General features: G+C 42.4%; 1 protein-coding gene across 1 annotated transcript in view; it reads right to left on the bottom strand.

Annotated features, from left to right (window-relative positions):
- The window catches only part of SLC13A5 (solute carrier family 13 member 5), a 37,372-nt gene extending 16,904 nt beyond the window's left edge, over positions 1–20,468 (bottom strand). Inside the window, 10 exon segments of the mRNA XM_032216099.1 lie at positions 5,309–5,365; positions 5,368–5,425; positions 5,427–5,523; positions 5,851–5,872; positions 5,875–5,913; positions 5,916–5,985; positions 7,074–7,112; positions 7,114–7,203; positions 14,640–14,866; positions 20,432–20,468. Of these exon segments, the coding sequence (XP_032071990.1) occupies positions 5,309–5,365; positions 5,368–5,425; positions 5,427–5,523; positions 5,851–5,872; positions 5,875–5,913; positions 5,916–5,985; positions 7,074–7,112; positions 7,114–7,203; positions 14,640–14,866; positions 20,432–20,468 (736 nt within the window).
- Positions 20,469–23,544: the final 3,076 nt, after the last annotated feature.

Raw genomic sequence — 23,544 nt, 5'->3', positions numbered from 1 at the left:
GCTTTCAAATTCTGTTACTACAGCCTATATTAATAAAGCAGAGTTCCAGTATTTCTTCGACTTATCAAAGGGCCGACATGAAGATGTTTAAAAAGCCATTATGCTCAGAGTTAGAATAGAATAGAATAGAATAATCAACTAGACTAGACTAGACTAGAATAGAATAGAAATAGAATAGAATAGAATAGAATCACAGAGCTGGAAGGGACCTTGGAGGTCTTCTAGTCCAACTCCCTGCTTAGGCAGGAAACCCTACACCACGCCAGATAAATGGTTATCCAATCTCTTCTTAAAAACTTCCACAATTTCTGGAGACAAGTTGTTCCACTGATTAATTTTTCTAACTGTCAGGAAATTTCTTCTTAATTCTAAGTTGCTTCTCTCCTTGATTAGTTTCCACCTATTTGCTCCTTGTCTTGCCCTCAGGTGCTTTGGAGATAGCTTGATGAGTTAAATAGTTGATGAGTTAGAAGTCTTTTAGAATAACTGAATTTATTTATGTAAGTCATGATTTCAGTGGTGAATCGAAACAGTAACTTGAACGTGAGGTAAAGACTCAGACAGGAGCATGGTTTAAATCTTAGTTATTAATCACATGAAAAATGTATTCAAAATCCTGGGAAACAGCAGGTCATAGATGTTGAAACAATGTTGAAATGAAATAAGATATTCAAGATTAGACTCACTCACAGCATTTGCTGTGATTAGATTTTTCAAATCCACAATATGGGTCTATATATCCTGCATTTATCTCAGTAAGAAGGATCTTTGGCATGAAGCGCTAATAAAATCATGCTTTTTCCTATCTGTCTCGATGTAATTTGCAGAACAAGTTGTTTAATGGAGGGTTTTTTTAGCAGCAGACCCCAAAGTAACCGTAATTAACCACTTTTCTTTTTTCAGGACAGTCCTGTTTAACCTTGTGTTCTGGGATTGATGAAATTTTTAAAATAATTTTTATTAAAAGTGTTACACATAACATAAGAACACAAAGTAATACAGATTAAAAAAGCAAAAGATGGAAGGAAAAAGGAAGAAAAAAAGCAAAAGTACAGAAAGAAGAGTAACAAGAAGATTCGGCTATCTATTGTAGCAAATCTAAGTATAATTACAAATTATCTCTTAGTCCATGATTACAGTATAAAAAAGGCTCAATTTTCCCCCTATTATCCAGGCTTTTTGTTCTGATCATCAAAAGTAAAAGTCTAAATGCACTTTTTTATGTTTCATGTAAAAAGTCTATAAGGGATTTTCTGTCAGCCATAAATATAGATACTGTCTTTTGTCTAATCAAAGAAGTTAATTTATCCTTCTCCACAAGGCCTCCATTATCTTCAGCATCCATTTCTCTATTGTGGGTAATGTCAAACCTTTCTGGGATGGTGCAATTATTTCATAAGCAGAATGCAGTTAATTTATTGGGTTAGAATGAGCTGAAATGAGCTAGCACTGTGATGGCGAACCTATGGCAAGTATGCCACAGGTGGCACATGAAGCCCTCTCTGGGGCAATGAGCCATCACCCAGTGGTGGGTTCTGGATCCCGGTGCAACCAGTACGGTGCAACGGGGCCCGGTGTCCCACCACATGAACTTGCGCAGCACGCGCGCACAATGCACACATGCATCCTTACCTCCTGCGATGCTCCATGACGCCTCCATGATGCTCCAGCTGCACAGCGGAGTGGAACACAGGTGCCGTACACTCCGTGCATATGCAATGGAAGCGCCAAAGAGCTCAAATACAGGTAAGGATGGTGGGCAGGCAGGTGTGCCCTCCGGAGCACCATACTGGAACGGTACCCCCCGGTATTCCCAGCACACATTGGCATGCCCATACCAGGGCGTACTGCCTGCAACCCACCATTCTGCCGTCACCCCAACTCGGCTCCACCATGCATGAGCACGCACCTCCCCCAGCCAGCTGATTTTGTACCATGCATGCGTAGGTGCGGGATGCATGCAGGAGACGTGCACGACATGCATGGGGGAGCAAGAGGCTGCAGGAAGGTCTGCTAGACCCAAAATGGGGTGTGGGGGCGCACATATGAATGACAAAAAGGTTGCCATCACTGAACTAGCACCTGTGTGTGAGGGGTGGGTTATGTATACATTCTGAGCTCCGTTTCCTTTCAGTTCAGGTGGATTGGGCATTCTGCTATCCTTGCTGGATTATGGTAAATAACCACGTTAATTCTTGAGAAAGACAATCTTGAAAAGACAAGGGTGCTGCTGAGCAGGCTTTGTAAATTAAAACCACAATTGAAATTTGGCTTGCAAACTTGCAGTGTCGGTGCAATACCATTCCTCCCATTAGCTGTTAGATACTGCATTTTTAATCAACTGCAACTTCTGAGTTGTTTTCAAAGTCACCCGTATGTAAACATGTTGCAGTAGTCTAAACAGGTGATAAGGGCATGAGAATTACAACACTTCAATTCATTAATGAGATGGTGGTCTAATAATTGTATTGCATTCATTAATGTCTACGGCCCAACTAACATCATCCAGAGGTTTCATATACTTTTAAACATCTTATTTAGCTATGAATCTGGTGGTTATGGATGGACATTTTCATTAAATTTTCCATCTTCATTTAGACTCTAATGCTACTCCAATTAAATTTTCATTATTGTACATAGAAAAGGCTAGTAGCTTTTCACAACAAATGCAGTGATTTGCCCAAAAACCGTGGCAAAAAAGGTTATAAAATCAGATACAACTTGCGTAACTACCTTGCTTTGGAACAGAAATTCCACCATTTAATCATTACACCACACCACAAGATCATATTTATATGTTCTGCTACTATTAATTGTACATGCCTCCTTGAATTTTTTTTAAATTAACATTTGGGTCATGGTTAAAGAAACTTTGAATGCATAAGTGCAGGACAGCCTAACGCAAAAGTACAGAAAGTTTTTACATTAGCCAAATTGAAATTCAATTCTCTTTCTGGAGCCACATTGTACTGAATTGCACCAGTGATATTGGGGGTGCCCTGATAAAATTATTGGCTTGTTGACTGAAACAGCAACTTTAAAATAACATAAGCAATTACACTGCTAAGTATGTGAAGAGCAAAGACATAAGGACTCTAACAAATCAGCAAGTTTTTATTATTATTTACACTTGACCTTATAATACTGAGTTCAAAGATTAACCAGGGCAGAAATTAATTGCTTCTTGAATAATGTTGTTTTTTCCATAGATCACACTTAATTAGACTGTTATTTAGCTACACATTTACTTCTTCAAGAAATAATAACTACTATTAAATCTATAACAAAAAAATATATACTGGAGTGATACTTTATTGAATTGTACTGAAATTTGTTCCCATTGTATATTGTTGGTGGTTTATAAGAGTCTTTTTTAAAAAAAAAAAATTTTTTTCAATTTAAATTATTTTAATTGAATAATTAAACAATAATTAATTACACAATTAATAATTATTTGATTATTTAAACAATTTAAATTTTAATAAATTTTAAATAATAGTAAATAATTTTGAAAGCTGGTAAAGAATCTACTGGTCTACGCATCGACTGATTATACACATGATTATCTAATTCTTACTTAAGTGCTGATGCTAACATTTTGATTCTTGCATATAGATTACAAATGAGATTACCTTTGTTTAGTTACCCCATCTACAATCCAGTTTATGAAAGGTCTAATAGTTGAGTAGTAACTGATTATTAATTATGCACTTTCACAAAAGTTGGAATTGGCAATAGCATTTCATTGCAGTGGAAAAGGGTCTTTTGATATGGTGAAGCTGAATTTATTGAAACAAGTTTTAGTCAGAATAATTGGATGAAAATGTATTGTGCAATTCAGCCGTTTGATACAAATTGAATTATCAGCTCAACTACCATGAAGTTGATTAAGATTTTCTTTATTTCTCTTATATTTAATTTAATATTGGAACATTATGCCTGTCTTGTTAAGGACGTAAAAGCAACTAAATACATAGTTACTATATGTTGATAATTTATACTGATCATATAAATGTTTTTTGCCAAATGTGTTGGTATAATACAAAAGTTTAATTCTCAGGCTACTCAATTAATTGAACATTTCATAATACATCTTACTGGTTCAAATGTGCCCAGAGATATTTCTTAAAAAGTGAGTTTTACTTGTATGATTTATTTTAAATAAGAGATTAAAAAGTTTTATTGTATGTAAATATTTCAAATTATATCTAAGATAAAAATGACTGTAATTATGCCTAGTCCAAATGTGTTAGTGACATCAAAAGTTCTTAATTATGAGTAAAGTGTTTTCGATTATTCCAAACCTATGTGGTTTTCTTTAATGGGTAATTAAAGAACACATTTAGGGCACTATTAATTATTTGCAAGAACTTTGAAATAAAAGAGTAGAAGGTATCATATTGAATAATCAGTGGCTAAGAGTCTGAAAGGCTATTAAGTATTATAATCTTATGATGAGATCCATTCAACAAAAGGTGTTTTCATGTTTCTTGGATAATGTTTAAAAATTGAAGAATGTTTAAAAAGAGTAGGTTGTCAATATGTTAAAAATATAACATAATGAAGTGGACTAACGTACTATATATGATATCAGCTTGTTCACAACTACTCTATCCACACATCTCAAATATGGTTGTGGGAAGAATAATATGTTTTTAAAAGATATGAATGTTATTTCAAGTATGTTTTGAAGTAATTGTATCATAATACGAAGAATTATAGTTTCAAACCAGAGTAGGACATGGAAAAAATATGGGGAAAATGTGCATCCTTTGATTTAATTATTTGCATTTGCTTTCCATTTGTGAATGTTTCAATAAAAACTTTGACATTATTATATGTGACCAGGATGTATTGCTATATTTAAAATTATTTCCTATCATATATGATTTCTTTGTTCTTGTTCTTTTTTCTCTCATTTCAGTTTACTTATTTTTCTTTCTTAGTGTATTTCCTACTTATTTCCATATATAATGCACCTACATGTAATCAACTAAAGATAACAAGGGGCTCCAAAGAGCAGGAAGTACAAAAAAGTACACACCACCAAATACTTTGTTGTCCAAATTAGTAGCTTCTGGGCTCTACTTATGTTGGCAAACTGATAATTCTGTTTATCTTTAAGAGAACGTGAGGTTCTCATTACTCTCATCCGTGTCATAACTGTGTCATTGCACTTTCCCCTATTTAGTTCATGTAGCGTTTTTGCAGCTTAAATCAGTAGCCGGGAAGCTGCCAAGGATGTAAATCCCAATGAATTTCAGAAACGTCGCTTCTTTCTATCTGGCTGGGGAGGGAATCCACTCACCTTGCACAGAGGAGACTCCTGTGGCCACCTTCCCTTCCAGTTCAATAGCATTGTTGAGTGTCCGGCAGTTGATTCCATGACAGCCAACTCATGCTCTGAATTGTTCATCTGTTCTAGGGACAGCCTGAATGATGGGAACCATCATAGGCGTGGTTGCTGTGTTGCTGATCCACATGGACAGGGAAGCCGTAACCCCCATAAATCCCAACATCAGGCTGAAAAGAGACACAGTGAGGGGAGAAGTTTCTCATAAATTAGAAGCACCACATCTGTATTTAGGCCTTCCATGCTGCCATCTGATGGTGACCTGGGCTTTTGCTGCCAGATCTGGAGCCTCTGTTAGCTCAATGATCTATTGAATGAGGATGACTCCTTGGGATCAGACTGAAAACCTATGGATTTTCCCTTCCTCTTGTACAACCACATATTCAGGAGGGGAGTCATACAGGTTTCAGTTTGCATAATAGCCTTAATCTCCCCTATACATATAATCCACGCCTGGCCTAATTTGGGGGAAAGGGAGGGGAAGAGTTACTACTTACAGTGCAGGCTTCACTCCAACATTAGCAACACCCTGAGTGCAATCCGCTTGTGCAGGTTCCATGCTCTACAGCAATAGCCACAACCAGGCCCCCAATAAAGAGCATATTTGTGTCCTTTAGGTACTGCATGCATACCTGAGAGGGACAGAAGGATGGCAAATGTAGCATTCTCCTGCCAGGGAGCATTTGGACACATGCAGAATGCTTGTCTTGTAGCAGTAAGGGTACGGCTCGCCTCTTAAAAGTTAGGAAGCAAGCTTCAATACAGAACAAGGACCAAAATCTGCTTTTCCAAATGGTAACTGGCTTTGGAACGTTTCATTTCTCATCCAAGAAACTTCTTCCTTCTTCAGAACAGCTCAGGACTGAAGAAATTTCTTGCATGAGAAGGGAAACATTTTAAAGAAAATATCAAGAAAGTCCAGTTGCCTTTGGGGCGGGGAGGGGGAAGCATCTTTGGGGCAACCATGAACCTGGATGATTGAGAATCTCCATAGATAACTGGGAGCCAGCATTATAGGAACCTATGTTACAAAAGTCCAGACACCCTTCTTATCACCTCTGTTCCTTTTTTCCTATTTACTTCTAACTTTACAGGACACCTGTGGTTGTACAAACTAATCAGATTAAAATAAGCTGAATATTCTGTTTTCAGCAGTATAGTTGAACCCCCAGCCCTCATCCTAGCATATAGAAGCTGCAGTGGCACAATGGTTAGAGTGCAGTATTGCAGCTACGTCTGCTGACTGCTGGCCTGATTGCAATTTAGCTGTGCAAATCTCACCAGGCTCAAGGTTGACTCAGCGCGTTCATCTTTGCGAAGTGGGTAAAATGAGGACACCAAATTGTTGGGGGCAATAGGCTGATTCCGTAAACTGCTTAGAGAGGACTGTAAAGCACTGTGAAGCGGTATATAAGTCCTAAATGCTATTGCTATTGTGTGAATCAGTCCACCTTTATAAGTGACCATGATTTACTGATTTGAGAATAACGTATTATTGAACATAACAAACACTGAACATAGTGGTTGTGTTCTGTTAATCACATTTAGGGTTCAGTGTCTTGTGTGAACAAGAGTCAATAATTTCTCAACCTCTTTCCACTGAATGAGGATTATGGGACTTTTTAAAATCTAAATTCAGTTCGTGATTTCATCAGGGAAGTAGAAACTAAACTCTAAAAGGGTTGAAAAGGGTTTTTACCCTCATTGCTTTTGCTCTTACCTTTTTTGATTCCAGGATGCCAAACATTGGGAATAAAATGAACTGGCAAGAGAGATGTCACAGCTAAAGGAATCACCTCTGTGCACCAGTACACAGCCTGAGAATGATCACATAGCCAGCATTTGGCCTCCTGTGGACAAGGAAGCACACATTCAGACACAGAGAGGCAGACATAAATATCTATAGCATTTTAAACTCTGGATCACAGGCTATGATTAAGAGGATGCAAAAATGCAACCTGTGGCATAAACTCATCAGTCGACAAACCTTCTGATGCACAACTCATTTTTCAGCCCTGGTATTTCTGCTCATGCCATGATGCATAAAGCCTGGTTGCTTTCAGAGGAAAATATTATTGGACACTCCTGCAGAAGAAAAATTGCAGAAAATACGATTGCAGAAAACAGGACTTCAGCAACAGAGTGGTCAATGCCTGGAATGCTCTATTTGACTCCATTGTTACTCCTCAAACCCCACAGCTTCAACCCTAAAACTGTCTACCATGGACTTCACCCATTCCTAAGAAAGGGAGTGTAAAGGGGAGTGTGCATAAGTGCACCAGCGTGCCATTCCCTATCCTACTGTCCCTGGTATTATTTGTATTCATTTCCTTTGTCCATGTCCATGTTCATACTTATACCTGCTACCTTGTTACATGTTTGACAAAGTAAATAAGTAAGTGAATAAGTAAGTAAGTAAGTAAGTAAGAAAGAAAGAAAGAGAAAGAAAGAAAGAAGAAAAAGAAAAAGAAAGAAAAAGAAAGAAAGAAAAAAGAAAGACAAGAAAGAAAGAAAGAAAAAAGAAACGAAAGAAAGAGTATGTGTGATAGGGGGAGGGAGGGATGAGACTTACCTTACTTACTTTACTTACTTTACTTTACTTTACTTTATTTTTGGGACACTGTTCTAGTAGCTCTAACTTCTCACACTAAGATAGGTAAATCAGTGTCCTAAGAGTTACTAGAAGTGTTTTTCAATCTTGGCAACTTGAATATGTCTGGACATCAACTCCGCAGAATTCCATCTGGCCATGGTATTCTGGGAACTGAAATCCATACATCTAAAAATTACCAAAGTTGTGATGAGATACTAGAAGCAAATAAGCAACCCGTCACTTTTCAGGAGCCACTAACAGCCCAGATTTCCTATCTATCAGGAACGAACTGATTATTCCTCGGGAAATTTCATCAGCCATTTTTGGTGCATGGCGAGGAGGGGATTCCCCAACCTTCACAAGTCCCTGCCTGTAATCAGAACGAAGATGCTAAATCACAATTAACGTGCCCACAAACTCGGTATGTTGCATACACATGCCAAATAAACTGCTGATGAGAGAGTAACTGGTCTGGAATTTGTGAAGGTCCAATTTTCTTGTGGGAAGACTAATTTGAGTGGCCAATAAATGGTGCTTAGAAGCTCTGGGTGCAAATGCTTCATACTAGTTAATTTGCCTGTGCCACAAAATGACTATGTAGAAAGCCATACTTGAGGGGCAACAAGTGGATTCATGTCCTGCCAGACTTGCAAGTTTCTCCTCTGGACTAAACAACTGATTTTCACCCTTGCAGTAGAATTTTATATTAACCCTATCATGCCTAACGGGAGGAAAGCTTTATTGGATACTTACCACAAGCAGCTTAAAGTACCTTAAAGATAAGAAGGTATAATTTGCCTTTAAGGTAAGAAGACTTTCGTTACAGACACAGCCCTATTGTTTGTCTAGAAATTACTATGTGATATTTGTCGGAGGGTGTGTGTGTGTTTGCATGTGCAAAAACAGACTTCCATAATTTTGCTACCAAAGCACAAACAGATATTAATTATGACACCTTCGGTTCAGCTCTATTTTGTCTGCAGCGTAGACAAGCAATCATATGCCCTTCAGGTATTGTGACTTTAAAATTCCCCAGCCAACCTGACCCATGGCAAAGGGGATGAGCTTCCACAAAATATTTGGAAGATACTAGATGATTACCTACATTTCTGGATTTTCTTGGACAGATGCAGATCCAAGGATCCAATGGTTAATCAGATTTAAGGTCTGTATGTTCTGCATATTTCAATCATTGTACAGTGTTAAATAATTCTCAAGATTTCTTTGCAAAATGTTTCCGATCTTATCTATATTCACTACCTAGAACGATACTTCCCCAAACCTAAATAAATTGGTTAAAGGTATATTTTCTTTGAATAATGACACAACCGAACCCATTATCCAATCACAACAAGGACATTTAAATAAGACTTTCTGATAAGCCATAAAAAGGGCTTTTGGATAAGTGGTTTTTTGAGTAATGAAGGAAAAGGTTTGGGAAATGCTGACTTAGAGGATTATTGGTTAACAGCTTCCTCTGCGTGTACCAGAGAGGAGTATACTAAGATCTGTGTGCGCACACAGAAGATCTCTGTGCATCTCAATCCTTTCACCTACTCACCCTTAGAAGAATGGTCCTCCTTACTTATTTAGAGCAAATATTAATTCAGAGGTCAAAGAGGACCAGGAGCGGTAGAAATTAACAAGCCGCTATTGAGAAAAACAAATTAAGGAGAACCACATTCATGTCTTGTGAAAAAAAATGTAATGGTTGTAACTTGAGTGATAAAACACAGAACAATTGATGATTAGCCCTGCTTCCCGCAGCAACACAGTACAGTAGTTATTAAGGAGACAAACACAGGCCCATAGAGAATCAGGTAGTCCTCGACTTACAACACTTCATTAGTGACCATTCAAAGTTACTGGAAAAAGTGACTTCTGAAGCCTTTTTCACGGTGGTGAAGACCTTTGAAGCATCCCGGTGATCAAGTGATCAAAATTCAGCTGCTTGGTGCCTGGTTCAGTACTTACATCCGCTGCTGTCTCCCAAAGTCATGTGATCACCTTTTGCAACTTTCTGACAAGCAAAGTCAAACGGGGGAGCCAGGTCACTAACTTATTAACCACAGTGATTCACATAACAAATGTGGCAAGAAAGGGTCGAAAAATGGGGTAAAACCATTTAACAAAATGTCTCACTTGACAGAATTTTGGGCTCAATTGTGGTTGTATGTGGAGGACTAGCTGTGTTGCAGAGTGGAGTCAGAGGCAAAAAAAAATACCACCAGAAATTCAAAACAGTTAAAGCAGTGGTGCTATTCAGCCAGTTTTATCCAGTTTGGGTGAACTGGTAGCAAGCAGTGGCGGGATGCTCCGCCCACCCACCTGGACGTCATCCCCATCCCATTTTGATGCTCCGTGCCTGCGCGGAAGATCCTGTGCACCTGTGGAAAGTCCTGTGGCACCCGTGGAGGGTCCTGTGCCTGGCGTGGAAAGTCCTGTGCATGCGTGGAAAGTTCCTGCGCATGCACGGAGGTGGCGCTCTGCCTTACATTTGGAAACCGGTAGCGAAGGTAAGTTGATTTCACCCCTGAGTGTGGGTGGGATATGTTGTGTTAGCCTTCACCATGTGCCAAAGCAGGCCAAATTGCAATCTGGAAGGATTCGCGGGCACAACATAACCGCGAACGTCAAAAGCGCACCGACAACACCGCGGCGCTAAAACCGCGATGTCAAAAGCGTGCCCACAACAGCGCGCCGAACAACAGCGCGGTCGACAGAAGCGCGATTTAACTTAAGGTAAGGTTTAGGTAGGTTTAGGGTTAGGTTTAGGGGAGGTATAGGGATAGGTTTAGGGTAGGTTTAGGTTAGGTTTAGGGTTAGGTTTAGGGTTATTTTAGTGTTATGTATACAGCGCGCTTCTGTCAGCGTGCTATGTCGCGCGGTTTGACGGTGCGGTTTTGTCACCGCGCTTAGGCACACGCGCTTTAGGTCTACCGCGGTTTGTGTGGTGGACACCGGAAGGATCTATAAAGTCCTCTTTGCTCTTGCTAAGCCTTAATCAATCCTAATAAGACTGACTCTCATTCCAATGGTGTAAAGCAGTGGTTTCCAACCTGGCGATTTAAGTCCTGGGGACTTCAACTCCCAGAATTCCCCAGCCAGCTGTGTTTCTCACTTAAGTCGCCAAGGTTGAGAAACACTGGTATAAAGCGTTTGGCCCAGCATTCTCACTATTGGTTAATGTTTCAGTATTTGCCTGGTCACACCTCCACCTGCCCTTCCTACTTGTCAGGATTACTTTTGAAAAAGCAAACCTGCCTTCCTGATTCTCAGGCAACACAATCATCTTTGAATTATGTCAACATAATTCATTAATGTGTGCCTTAGGGGAGAGGGTATCGCAGTGTTTATGCAGAGGGCTTGTCCTGCAGCAGTTAAAGGTCTGGAATTGCTGCAGACAGACAAATTCTCCTGTTGCTTGTTTCTCTACAAGATTTGGCTAATATCTATTAATTGAATTTCAATTAATCTTCTCCTTATCTCAAGTTTAATATCCTAACGAAGAAAGAGAAGAAGCGCTTCGTATCACCAATTTCTCCAAACTGGCCACCCTTGTGAAATCCCAATTTCCCCCATCCCAGAGTTTCTCAACCTTGGGTGTATTTCAACTCCCAGAATTCCGCCAGCCAGCCAGTTGAAGCCCACACACGTTTGGAAGCTGCTGAAGTTGAAAACTGTGCCCTATCCCATTCAATGAGGAAAATCACCCCTTGTGCAGGAAATTTCAATCCCCTCGTCCCCTTTGCTCAACTGAAAGGCGGCTGCAAGTTTGCCTGCCGGAGACAAAACTTCCTCCAGATCACTCAGAGCAGTTCCCAAAAATCAAAATTCCTGACTTGATGCTTATCAGCCTGATACAGGTAATCCTCAACTTAGGTAAAGGTAAAGGTTCCCCTCATATATGTGCTAGTCGTTCCTGACTCTAGGGGCTGTGCTCATCTCCATTTCAAAGCCAAAGAGCCAGCACTGTCTGAAGACATCTCCGTGGTCATGTGGCCAGTATGATTAAATGCCAAAGGCACAGAACGCTATTACCTTCCCACCAAAGGTGGTTCCTATTTTTCTACTTGCATTTTTACATGCTTTTGAATTGCTAGGTTGGCAAAAGCTGGGACAAGTAAAGGGAGCTCACTCCATTATGTGGCACTAGGGATTCGAACCGCCGAACTGCCAACTTTTCTGATTGACAAGCTCAGCATCTAGCCACTGAGCCACCGCGTTCCCACATGTCCTCAATTGAGCCCCACATTTCGGTTGCTAAGAGAGACAGTGTTAAGTGAGTTTGCCCCATTTCACAACCTTTTTTGCTTTAATTGTTATGTTAGTAACACGGTTGTTAAATGAATCTGGGCTTCCCCATTGACTTTTGCTTGACAGAAGGTCACTAAAGGTGATCACATGACCCTGGGACCATCATAAATGTGAGTTAATTGCCGTCCATAAATATTGAGTTCATTGTCGAGCATCTGAATTTTGATCGCATGACCACAGGGATGCTGCAAAGGTAGGAAATGTCAAAACTGGTCATAAATCACTTTTTCTGTTGTAACTTCAAATGACCACTAAATGGGACTGTTGGTAAGTCTGTAAGTCTTTTTTTGACTTTTCAAACATTGCAAACTGGGGCAAAAATGACAGAAGGCTGAGACAGATTCTGAAAAGCTTTATGTTATTACTGTCATTAGACGTGAGCCAACGGAGACCAAAATCCACCAACTTCCTGCTGGATCACTCAGACTGAAAGATCTGCTATCAAATCTGTCCATGGTCAACGAGATGACTCAAAAAGTTCACACTTGGGTATGAGGAGGGTGTATTCCCCAGGGATTGGCACTCAGCTTCAGGTACTATCTGACTACATAATATCTGTGAACAGACTCAATGCATACTGCAACGCTAACTTTGCCTTCAGATTTTGACTATTTATATATCTGTGGCTCAGTGGCTAGGATGCTGAGCTTGTCAATCAGAAAGATTGGAAGTTTGGCGGTTTCTAATCCCTAGCGCTGCGTAAGGGAGTGAGCTCCCATTACTCGTCCCAGCTCCCTGCCAACCTAGCAGTTCAAAAGCACATAAAATGCAAGTAGAAAAAATAGGGACCACCTTTGGTGGGAAGGTAACAGCATTCTGTGCGCCTTCGGCATTTAGTCATGCCGGCCACAAGGACCATCGGGATGCCTTCAGACAGAACTGGCTCTTCAGCTTTTAAAACATTGATGAGCACCGCCCCCTAGAGGTCGGAAATGACTAGCACATATGTTCGAGGAGAACGTTTACCTTTACCTATCTGCTTCTTACAATTGCTATTGCGTCAGTTGCCTTTTGTCAACACCTTCTCTACAAAGTGGGAAAACTATCCCCCCCTTTTCGCCACCAAAATAGGCATTTGAAAATAGACTGGATTTGTCCATGGAGGCTCTATCTAGCTATCACAATTTTAAGAGGCCACTCCACAAAATAGGCAGTTTCCTCCAGTCCCAGCTGCCTTAAAACAATTTTACACAAACTTTCTTTTCTTTTTCTCCAGGAGGGGAAGAAAGTGCATGCACTATTTCTCCAGCAAACCATCAGCAAACGATTAGAGAGAGGTTTGCTTTCTTCTGTTTCTTCCAGGAGATCGTGGGGCTCCCTCTCTCGCTCGCTTCCAAGCTGTCATCCCATCAGGCAAATATTTGCCTAATAAATCCTTAAAAACCCCAGTGTTGGAGTACCCACAACCTCTGACGACAAGTTATTGCACTGATTAATTGTTTTGTCAGGAAATTTCTCCTTAGTTCTAAGTGATTCTGTCTTTGATTAGTTGGTGACTAATCAAAATGTTGAGACTCTAGAAAAAGTGCATGAGACAGAGCAACCAGGATGATAGGAACTGGAGACTAAAATATATGAAGAACGGTTACAGGAACTGGGCATGGCTAGTCTGGTGAAGAGAAGGGACCAGGAGAGACATGATAGCAGTGTTCAATATTTGAGGGGCTGCCACGAGAAGAGGGGGTCAAGCTATTTTCCAAAGCACCTGAAGGCCAGACAGTAAAACAGTAAGAGTTGGACCGGGACCTTGGAGGTCATCTAGTCCAACTCCTTGCTCACGCAGGAGACCTGTACTAGGGGATCTGAACCGACAACCAATAAGCTCAGCATCTTAACCACTGAGCACCTAGTCAGGCTAGTCACCTAGACAAGGGAATGATGGATGGAAACTGACCAAGGAGAGATTCAACCTAGAAAGAAGGAGGAACTTTCTGCCCGTGAGAACAGTAAAGCAATTGAACAGACGTTCCCTTCGGAGGTTGTGGGAGCTTCATCACTTAGAGGAGATTGGACTGCCATTTGTCAGAAATGGTGTAGGGTCTCCTGCTTGAGGCGGGGCTGGACTAGAGGACCTGTCAGGTCCTTTCCAACTCCGTTAATCTGTTCAATCTCAGCTCCGCCAAGAAGCCAACGGCCATTCGGTTTAAGGGGAGATCCCGTCTCCCGCGGGCGGGCGGGCGGCCATCCGATCCCGCTGCTAAGCCTGGGATCGTTGGAAGAGTCGAAGGACCGTCCGAAAGAGACCGCGCCAGCAGCCTGGGGTTTTTTTTACGGGTGCAGAGCGCGCCGCGCTCTCGCGTCGCCGCACCGGCACCACCGAACGCCGATCCTCCCTCCCTCCCTCCGGCAACCAACCGACCCGCGCCGAGGACCTACCTGGGTGCCGATCAGAAGCGGCAGCGGCAGCAGAACGAGCGGCGTGCCGAAGAGCGTGACGAAGGCCTTGAAGCGCAGCAAGGAGCGCAGGAAGGGCGGGCAGCGGAGGAGCCATAACGGGAGAAGCGGAGAGAGCGGTTTAGACGGGACGGGCGAGGAGAGCGTCCCGGCTGAGGAGCGGGCCTTTTTAAACGGACGCTCCTCCCGGGCGCCGGCCTCGGTCCCTCCTCAGCCCGGCCCCCGGTGACTCTCGCTCGGGAGGCTGCGCTTGCCACCTCCGCGGGATGTCCCTGCCGGGGACCCTCCCCATCTCCTCTGGGCAGGCCGCCCTCGGAGCGCCTAAAGGGCTCCCCTTCCAAGCACAGCCCCCACCCCCACCCACCCCGGGCACCTCTAACATCCTTCCTCCTTACGCTTTTTCTGAATGTTTCTTGCAACGGCTGGGAAGGCCATAAGCTCCTCGCTGGTCCCGGAGAGTTGGAATTTCCTCAGCCAGGGCTGCCTGTCGCCGCTACAAACGGCCTTCGAAGGCTGTTCGAACAGCTGGAGAAGGTCGAGCGGAGCCGCACCGGCTACTCCGGGGTGGGGGATGGGGCACGTGCCACCACGAGCCGCAACTACAGCAACGGCTCTATGAGTGCGGAAGGAGTCCCTCTCCCCAGCTAGTCACCGAAGGGTTCCCAAAGGAGCCAACGGTGGCTGGTGTCTCTCAGTCTTGTACAGGTTGGTCCACAGACTCTACAACAATCGCATAGAGTAGAGTAGAGTAGAGTAGAGTAGAGTAGAGTAGAGTAGAGTAGAGTAGAGTAGAGAAGAGAAGAGAAGAGAAGAGAAGAGGAAGAGAAGAGAAGAGAAGAGAAGAGAAGAGATAGCAGAGCTGGAAGGGACTTTGGAGGTCTTCTACTCCAACCCCCTGCTTAGGCAGGAAACCCTATACAATGGTTATCCAATATCATCTTAAAGACTTCCAGTACTGGGAGCATTTACAACTTCTGGAGGCAAGTTTTTCCACTGATTCCATTGAGTTCTAACTGTCAGGAAATTTCTCCTGCTTCTCTCCTTGATTAGTTTCCACCCATTGCTTCTGTTCTGCCTTCAGGTGCTTTGGAGAATAGCTTGACTCTCTCTTCTTTGTGGCAACTCCTGAGATATTGGAACATTGCTATCATGTCTCCCTAGTCCTTCTTTCATTAAACTAGACATACCCAGTTCCTGCAACCGTTCTTCATATGTTTTAGCCTCCAGTCCCCTAATGAGGGAGCTCAACCAATCTCATTGTACATATGTTGTGCACTGACAATAAACAATTATTATTATTAATCATCTTTGTTGCTCTTCTCTGCGCTCTTTCTAGAGTCTCAACATCTTTTTTACATTTAGTTCATTTAGTGACTGTCGACACTGAAAAAAGGTAACATGACCATTTTTTCACTCTTACGGACTGTTGCAGCAATCCCCAGGATCACATGATATTAGTTGGGATGCTTGACAAAACTGACTCACAATTATGATGGTTGCAGTGTCCCAGAGTCATGTTTGCGACCTTCTGACAATGGGGAAACCAGATTTACCGTGCCACTAATTCAAGAACGGCAGTGGTTCACTTAACCAATGTGGCGAGAAAAGGTGTAAAATGGGGCAAAACTCCGTTATCACATTTCTCACCTAGCAACATAAATGTTGGGCTCAATTGTGGTGTAAGCTGAGGACTACCTGTATTCATCCCTCCCACTCGGAAATTTTCAGCAAGCAAATGGGGCATGTGTCTGCCCACTCTCCCCACTTTTTGAACTGGCCCATATGGTGTACCGCTTTACCTGGGGTATCTGCTTTCCTGCTTCCTGTTTTTCCCCCCTCTCTCTTCTTAGGTTTCTCTCCTCTGTTCCCTCTACCACCTTTCTCTCCCTCTTTGGTAGAACTTGAATGCAAGGCCAAACTAATTTTTTTTCCCCAAAAGATTTTTATTTGTATGTCAACCAAAATCCCTCTATGAGGGAGATGGGTAGTTTCTAAATTTGTTGAATAGATAATTTTAAAAATGTAAAGATGGAAAGAAATCATGAATTGAGATTTTGCATGGCCATTGCCTCTACTATAAAGCCATATACGTGGGCTTGTGTCTCTGGAGTCGATGAAATTGATGAAGGCCACTTTCTCTACCAGTTGGGAGCCTCCAGAATCCACATGCTTGGAGTTGACTCATTGTAATCATTCTTTTTTTTTTTAAGTACCAAATATAGCTGTTTCAATGCATATAGAGAGATCCGTTCTGATACTTCTTATATTTTTTTTTTCTGTTGCTGCACAACAGTAAGAAGAGGTGTCTTTTAATTAGTCCAAAACAATGATTACTTGATGATGATTTGTTGCATTTACTCACCACCTTCCTTCTAGGAGTTTCAAAGTGGTACACACAACATAGTTTTTGCCATTTTTCCTGCAAAAAACAATCTTGTAGGTTGGGCTGAAATAACATGAACGGCTCCTTTTGTCCGGGGTCATTTCCAGGTTTAATGCAAAAGGTGATGACAGCAAAGTGAATAACAGAACAGAATAACGGAGTTGGAAGGGACCATGGAGGTCTTCTAGTCCAACCCTCTGCTCAGGTAGGAAACCTTGTACCATTTCAGACAAATATGTTGTCCAATCTCTTCTTTAAAATTTCTAGTGTTGGAACATTCACAACTTCTGGAGGCAAGTTGTTCCACTGATTAATTGTTCTGTCAGGAAATTTCTTCATAGTTCTATGCTGCTTCTCTCCTTGATTAGTTTCCATCCATTGCTTCTCATCCTGCCTTCAGGTGCTTTGGAGAATAGCTTGACTCCCTCTTCTTTGTGGCAGCCCCCCTAGATATTTGAACATTGCTAAGTGTTGTCATGTTCCCTCCTATTTTTCCCTTAGTCAATCTTCATTTCTTCTGTGCAGATATCTGCTATGACTTTTTGGGGGTCCCTGGCTTGGCTACAACCATTTGTCTGAAGCATCTGGACAACCCATTAAACATGGAAGCAAAGGACTACAGGAACATGATGGCTTTACCGCGACCTGGTCATAAAGATGTTTGACGCTTAGAGAGGATGGCCTATTCTGTACCATAAGAGCTATTGAAGACCTTGGAACGGATTGGGATCTAACTATACTATTTCCTGCAGCTTTTGTTGATGGGATTGGAGGGGAAAATCCTAGGTTCTTTCAAAATCACTTGACCGTATTTTATAAGCTGACTGGTAAGCAACTCATAGCCAAACACTTTTTTTTATTTAGCTGTTTTATTATACCTTTCAAATATCTGAAAAAAGGTGGCATGTAGGTGCAAATGATGACAATAGGTTGATGGGGAAGGGGAAAAATATTATAGTAGTACTGGTATTGTGCTTATATTTAATCTATTGCTGTATGATTGCTGATGTGCATTAAGATTACACCATATTCCCAATGCTTATTGTTCTTTTAACACCCATATACCACATGCAATAGACATCTTGCATATTTATATGATAAACTAATTATCCATTTGAGGAAAAACAAATAGGGAAAACAAGATTTGGCTAACTTCCTTTTCCCTTGCTAGAGTTCTTCGTCCTTTTCTGCCTCCCTGAAAAAGAATTGCGTGGTGGGTATGTCGGTTCAGAAACCAATGAACAAAGACTAATAATGTTTTCAGCATTTCGTGCAATACACCTTTCAAACCTTCAATATTCTTATAGAATAGGAGGAAGAAAATAATCGATGTGTTATAAGAACGGGGAATCCCCTCTGAGCCCCAGGAAATAGGGGGGGGATTAATGATCTTGGTTTGAGTAAGGCAGCCTTTAGATTAAGAAAAAAAAATTTTGGCAGGGATCACAGGTAATTAGGAAACACCTGCGTAGCAGTCAGAAAACCCTGGTGCAATCAATCCCAGCTGAAGAAAACTGGCGCTACGCAACGTTGGAAATACTGAATTAGATGCCAGAAGAATCTGATTACTTGCAAGCCAACATCCGGGTTTCCACAGCTCAGTGAAGCATTTGGGAAGATGAGATACATGAACCCTTCTGATCATACACAAAGGTTCCCATCTACCAGGAGGAGTTCATCAGAAATGTATTTCCCTCACACACGCTACTCAGGGACTGTCGAGCTAGAGAGTTCAGAAGTCTCGCTGTCCTTGCTCGAAGGCCAAGAGGTGACAGGGCGATCGGTACTCTGGGTGACTCTCTCGAGGGCACAGGCCCTCTCCCTAGGAAACCCATTGTGTACATCGATGCCTCAATGTGGGAGTTATCAAAGATACGGGTTATCAACAAGTTACCAGAAAAACTGGCTTCTCCGCATAGCTGGGGGAGGCTGGTGAGTAAGTTGTGTTTAAGTAGCGTCCATTAATCCACTTATGATCGCTGCTGGGAAGGTTGCCTAGACTGTGGCTTAGATTTCACCTGAACCTGAACTCCAGCCTCCCCACAGCCAGTAGGTCAGGCCTGGTTTAAAAAAAAAAAATTCAAATAAGGCAGAGTCTTATTTTCTTTTGACCCCCAAAATAAGCACTTGGTCTTATTTCGGAGAGGTTCTATTATTTTTGAGGTGCAGGAGGTGGACAGCGTGGTCACCTCATGGCTGCTGCTGTGTTGCAATATTTTCAAAGAGGGCTTATTTTGGGGGGAGGGCTATTTTAGTGCATGTGCTCAAAGCCTGATTGGGCTTATTATCCAGGGAGGTCTTATTTTCAGGAAAACTCTGTGTGTGTGTGTGGTGTGTGTGTGTGTGTGTGTGTGGTGTTGCGCGCGCGCTGCGCTAGCCGCGGCACGTGGTGTGTGTGTGTGTAGATAGAGAGAAGGGGGGTGTTATTTATTTATTTGATTCTTTATAGCTGCCTACCTCTGTCGATGACTCGAATGGCTTACGATTCAAAAGCTGCTGCAATGAAAGCAATAACAAACATTTTAAAACAATAAATGATTTATCTCTTCATAAAAGCCTTCTCAAATTAGGGCTCTTCAAAAGTATTGTGACTGCGATCAGAGGGCGGCTCTGGGTCTGTGTACATGAACGCCCCATCTCTTTTTTGTCACGCATTGTGACTTGTATCTAAAAAGGAGTGGAGCTCAGTTGCCCAATTGCCCCATTAGAATTTCTTTGTCTTCCATGGACAAAGACATCGTGGTGCCCCATGGCCTAGATCTGGCTCTGCAATGCTCTCATTCTAGAATCAAACTACTGACAGAAACACTTGAAAGAAGCTTAGTCATCAATCTCTGAAAACATTTCGGGCCTTTTGTTGTGCAAATCCCCAGAAAATCCACTCTGAAGCTGTATTGCACATACCTTGTACCCACACTAAATAGGCTAGTGTTGTGGGCCACGCCAGCTGGCTAAGCAGAACTGGTGGCAGACTCAGTGAGGAGGTTGGGGAGGAACATGGGCCAGTTCTGGAGTCTGGGGGAAGGCTCTGACGAGTGCTTTGTGTCAGAGGCAGAGAGGGGGCCAGGGCCGTCAACAGTTATCAGCTGCCCTCAGAGTCGGTATCAGTGGGGCAGAAGAACAACTGGAGCCTGCACAGAGTTGCCAGGACAAGGGCCAACTCGAAAGTAAAGGCACAGGTGACGGTGAATGGCCCCTCCCATAGGAATAAAGAGGAGCGAAAGGGGAGTGGAGTTTGCAGGAGACATTCAATTCATTAGGGTGAAGCTCAGTGGTGGGTTTTGGCCAGTACACCATGGTACGGGCATTACCGGTAGCAACTGGGAGCAGTGGCCACTGTACCGGAACGGTGCTTTGGAGGGCCCACCCTCCACGCCCTTGTGTCCCTTACCTGTATTTAAGCCAACCGAGCATTTGCACATACGCATGCAGTGTACGGCGCCTGCGCGGACCTCTGCCAAGCAGCTGGAGCATCGTAGGGCAGTGGTGTGCGCACACATGCACAGTGTGTGTGCCCGTGGTGGATGGCCCAGCCCCCTTGCAGCATACCAGTTGCGACGGGATCCAGAACCCACCACTGGCGAAGATCTGTTCCTGACTTCTTGCAAGTAATTGCTGCTATAGCATGGCATTTGGAAGATATCGGCCTGCAACTCTCCAAGCCTGCTAAAGCTCTGTAGTTGTGAAATCTCATGAAAGACTGTTTGCGGGACTTTTGCTGGAGAGGAATTCCCTTTAACCTAAATAAAAGAGGTTTTATCAGGATGGGGAGTCTGCTTCATGACTCTTGGGATGCCTAGGTCAGAACAGTTAGTTCATGTAAGCGCACTGAGCTACCAAAAAGCAAACCAATGTTAATTAAATTAGCATATCAAGAAGCAGCTACTCAGTGCTCCGCTGGCTTGGGTAAGGGTATTATAGCTTACAATGAATCTCTACTTCTTAAGCTATTCACGATCGCCCTTTTTCTTCACATTTATAATATTATTCATCAGTCAGTTTCTAAGCCTCCCATCTCAATCCAATTGGGTGATGAACAATTTCACGTACTGTATCACAGTATCTAGAGCCACGTGGGCCGCAGGGGTTAGAGGTGCAGTACTGCAGGCTGCTTCTGCTGACTGCCGGCTGACTGCAATTTGGCAGTTCGAATCTCACCAGGCTCCAGATTGATCAACCTTCCATCCTTCCGAGGTCCGGTAAAATGGAGGGGCCGAGATTGGAGGTTGGAAGCATAGGCTGGACTTTGTAAACCACTTAGAGAGGGCTATAAAGCACTGTAAAAACAGTAATAATCTACATGTACTATTGCTATCACAGTAACTGTACTACTGCAAACTTTGAGAAATAGTGCAAAGCACAGCCATAAATGTATTTATTAAAATAAATAGTATAATAAGTGTATGTTTCTTGCCCAGCTATAATAATACATTAAATCACTACTTTTCTTCATGGGTGGGAAGTCAATTTGTTAGTCCGGGTAACCCTGACCTTCAGAAGCCTGTAATCTCAGAAGTACTCATGTGCTGCATATTTTTCGGTTAAACTCTCTACAGCTATGCAGTAAGTGCACTTCTGCTAAAATACGCCTGTGTATTGCATGTATGTTCTGTGAGTGTTTGCACATTACTACTATTTCTCTTAAATCTCCTCTCACAAACTGTATCCCTTCCTTGGTTTTGTTATTGGTCTTTGAAACCACCGTTCCATCTGGGTCTGCAAAGCTTCTCAGCCATCTCAGGACTTTCAGTTTTGGGATGCTGGCCGCATATACTCAAATAATCAGTCAATCAAATACAGGTAGTCCTCGATTTACGATCACAACGGAGCCCAGTGGCTGAGAAATTTGTTAAATGAGTTTGCCCCATTTTATGACTTTCACTGCCGTTGTTAAATTAGTTACAAGGTTGTTAAGCGAATTGGCTTCCCCATTGACCTTATTTGTCGGAAGATCACAAAGGTGATCACATGACCCAGGACACTGCAACCATCATAAATGTGAACCAGTTGTTAAGCATCCAAATGTACATCACATGGCCATGGGAATGCTGCCATGATCAGAAGTGAAAAATGGCCGTGAGTCACTTTTTTCAGTATCATACTTTTGGAATGGTCATTAAATGAACTTTTGTTAGTCAAGGACTAACTCTACTGGAAGGGGTGACAAAGCACCTTCCCTTTGATCCATTCATTCTCAAAAGTTAGGGTTGGGAAAAGTGGAAGTACAGGTGGTCCTCGGCTACAACCATAAGTCCAACGACTCTGAAGTTACAATGACACTAAAAAAAAGACTTATAACTGGTCCTTGTGCTTCTGACCATTGTAGCATCCCCAAAGTCAGTTGATCAAAATTCAGAGGCTTTGCAATTGGCATGTATTGAGAACAGTTAGGATCTTGGGATTAGGTGATCACCATTTGCAACCTTCCTAGCTGGCTTCCGACAAGCAAAGTCAAAGAGGGAAGCTACATTCACTTAACACCAGGGGTGGGTTCTTGCCAGTTCTAACCTCTTCTATAGAAGAGGTTCCACAAATCTACCGTGCCATTTAGAACCAGTTCCAGCTCCCTCCCCCCGCCCGCTGCTCACTGATTGGCTGGCTCACCAATCGCCCCCCCACCTCTAAGAGTCCTATCTAAACCTTAAAGTCTTAAAGCTGTCAAGTTTGAACATCCCTCGAGTTTTTTTTCTAAAGGGCTAGGGGTGCAAGGGTCTTGCAACTTGACAGCTTTAAGACTTGCACTATTCAATGCCAGAGTTCGGAGCCAACATTTGGTTGCTAAGCAAGAGAGTTGTTAAGTGAGTTTCACCACATTTACAAGTTGGCCATGCCCACATCAGTCACATGACTGCTAAGCCACTCCCACTCGGTCCATGGCTGGCAAGCACACTCCCACCCAGTCACAGGCTGACAATACAAAGCAGGCCACACCTACAGAAGAGGTTCTAAAATTTTTGAAACCCACCACTGCTTAACATCCTGTGATTCACTTAACAACTGCACAGATTCACTAACAATGGTGGCAAATAAGGTTGTATAATGGAGTGCATTACGTAATGGAAAAATATGCTTCGATTGTGGTCATGAGTTGAGAATACATGTATGGTAAAGAGGAGAACAACTAGCAAAAGCTGAGTGATCAGTTACAGAAGCAATGCGATAGGGAAACTGGCAAGAACAAGTCATGGTCAATGATACCTTGCTTACAACCACAGTTATTCACTTAATGTCCCCAGAAAAAAGGTCATGATCACATGACACTTCACTTAATGACTGTACCTCTTAACAAGTTAATTTCCAATTCCCAATTTTGGTCCTAAACCAAGGACTACCATCTAAAGTTTCTTCTGAATGAATTGCGACAGGTCAGACAATTCTTGAAGTGCTTATTTCCAAGTGTCCCTTTTTAAATATAAATGTGATTGCAATCTCAGATATAAATGAGTCACAGTGGTAAATTTTTGGCCTCCCTGTGTTGATCTGATATCATGGCAGAGGAACAAG

Source organism: Thamnophis elegans, chromosome 4 (genome assembly GCF_009769535.1).
Source record: "Thamnophis elegans isolate rThaEle1 chromosome 4, rThaEle1.pri, whole genome shotgun sequence".
NCBI lineage: Eukaryota > Metazoa > Chordata > Lepidosauria > Squamata > Colubridae > Thamnophis > Thamnophis elegans.
This window is presented reverse-complemented; position numbering and strand designations above follow the sequence as displayed.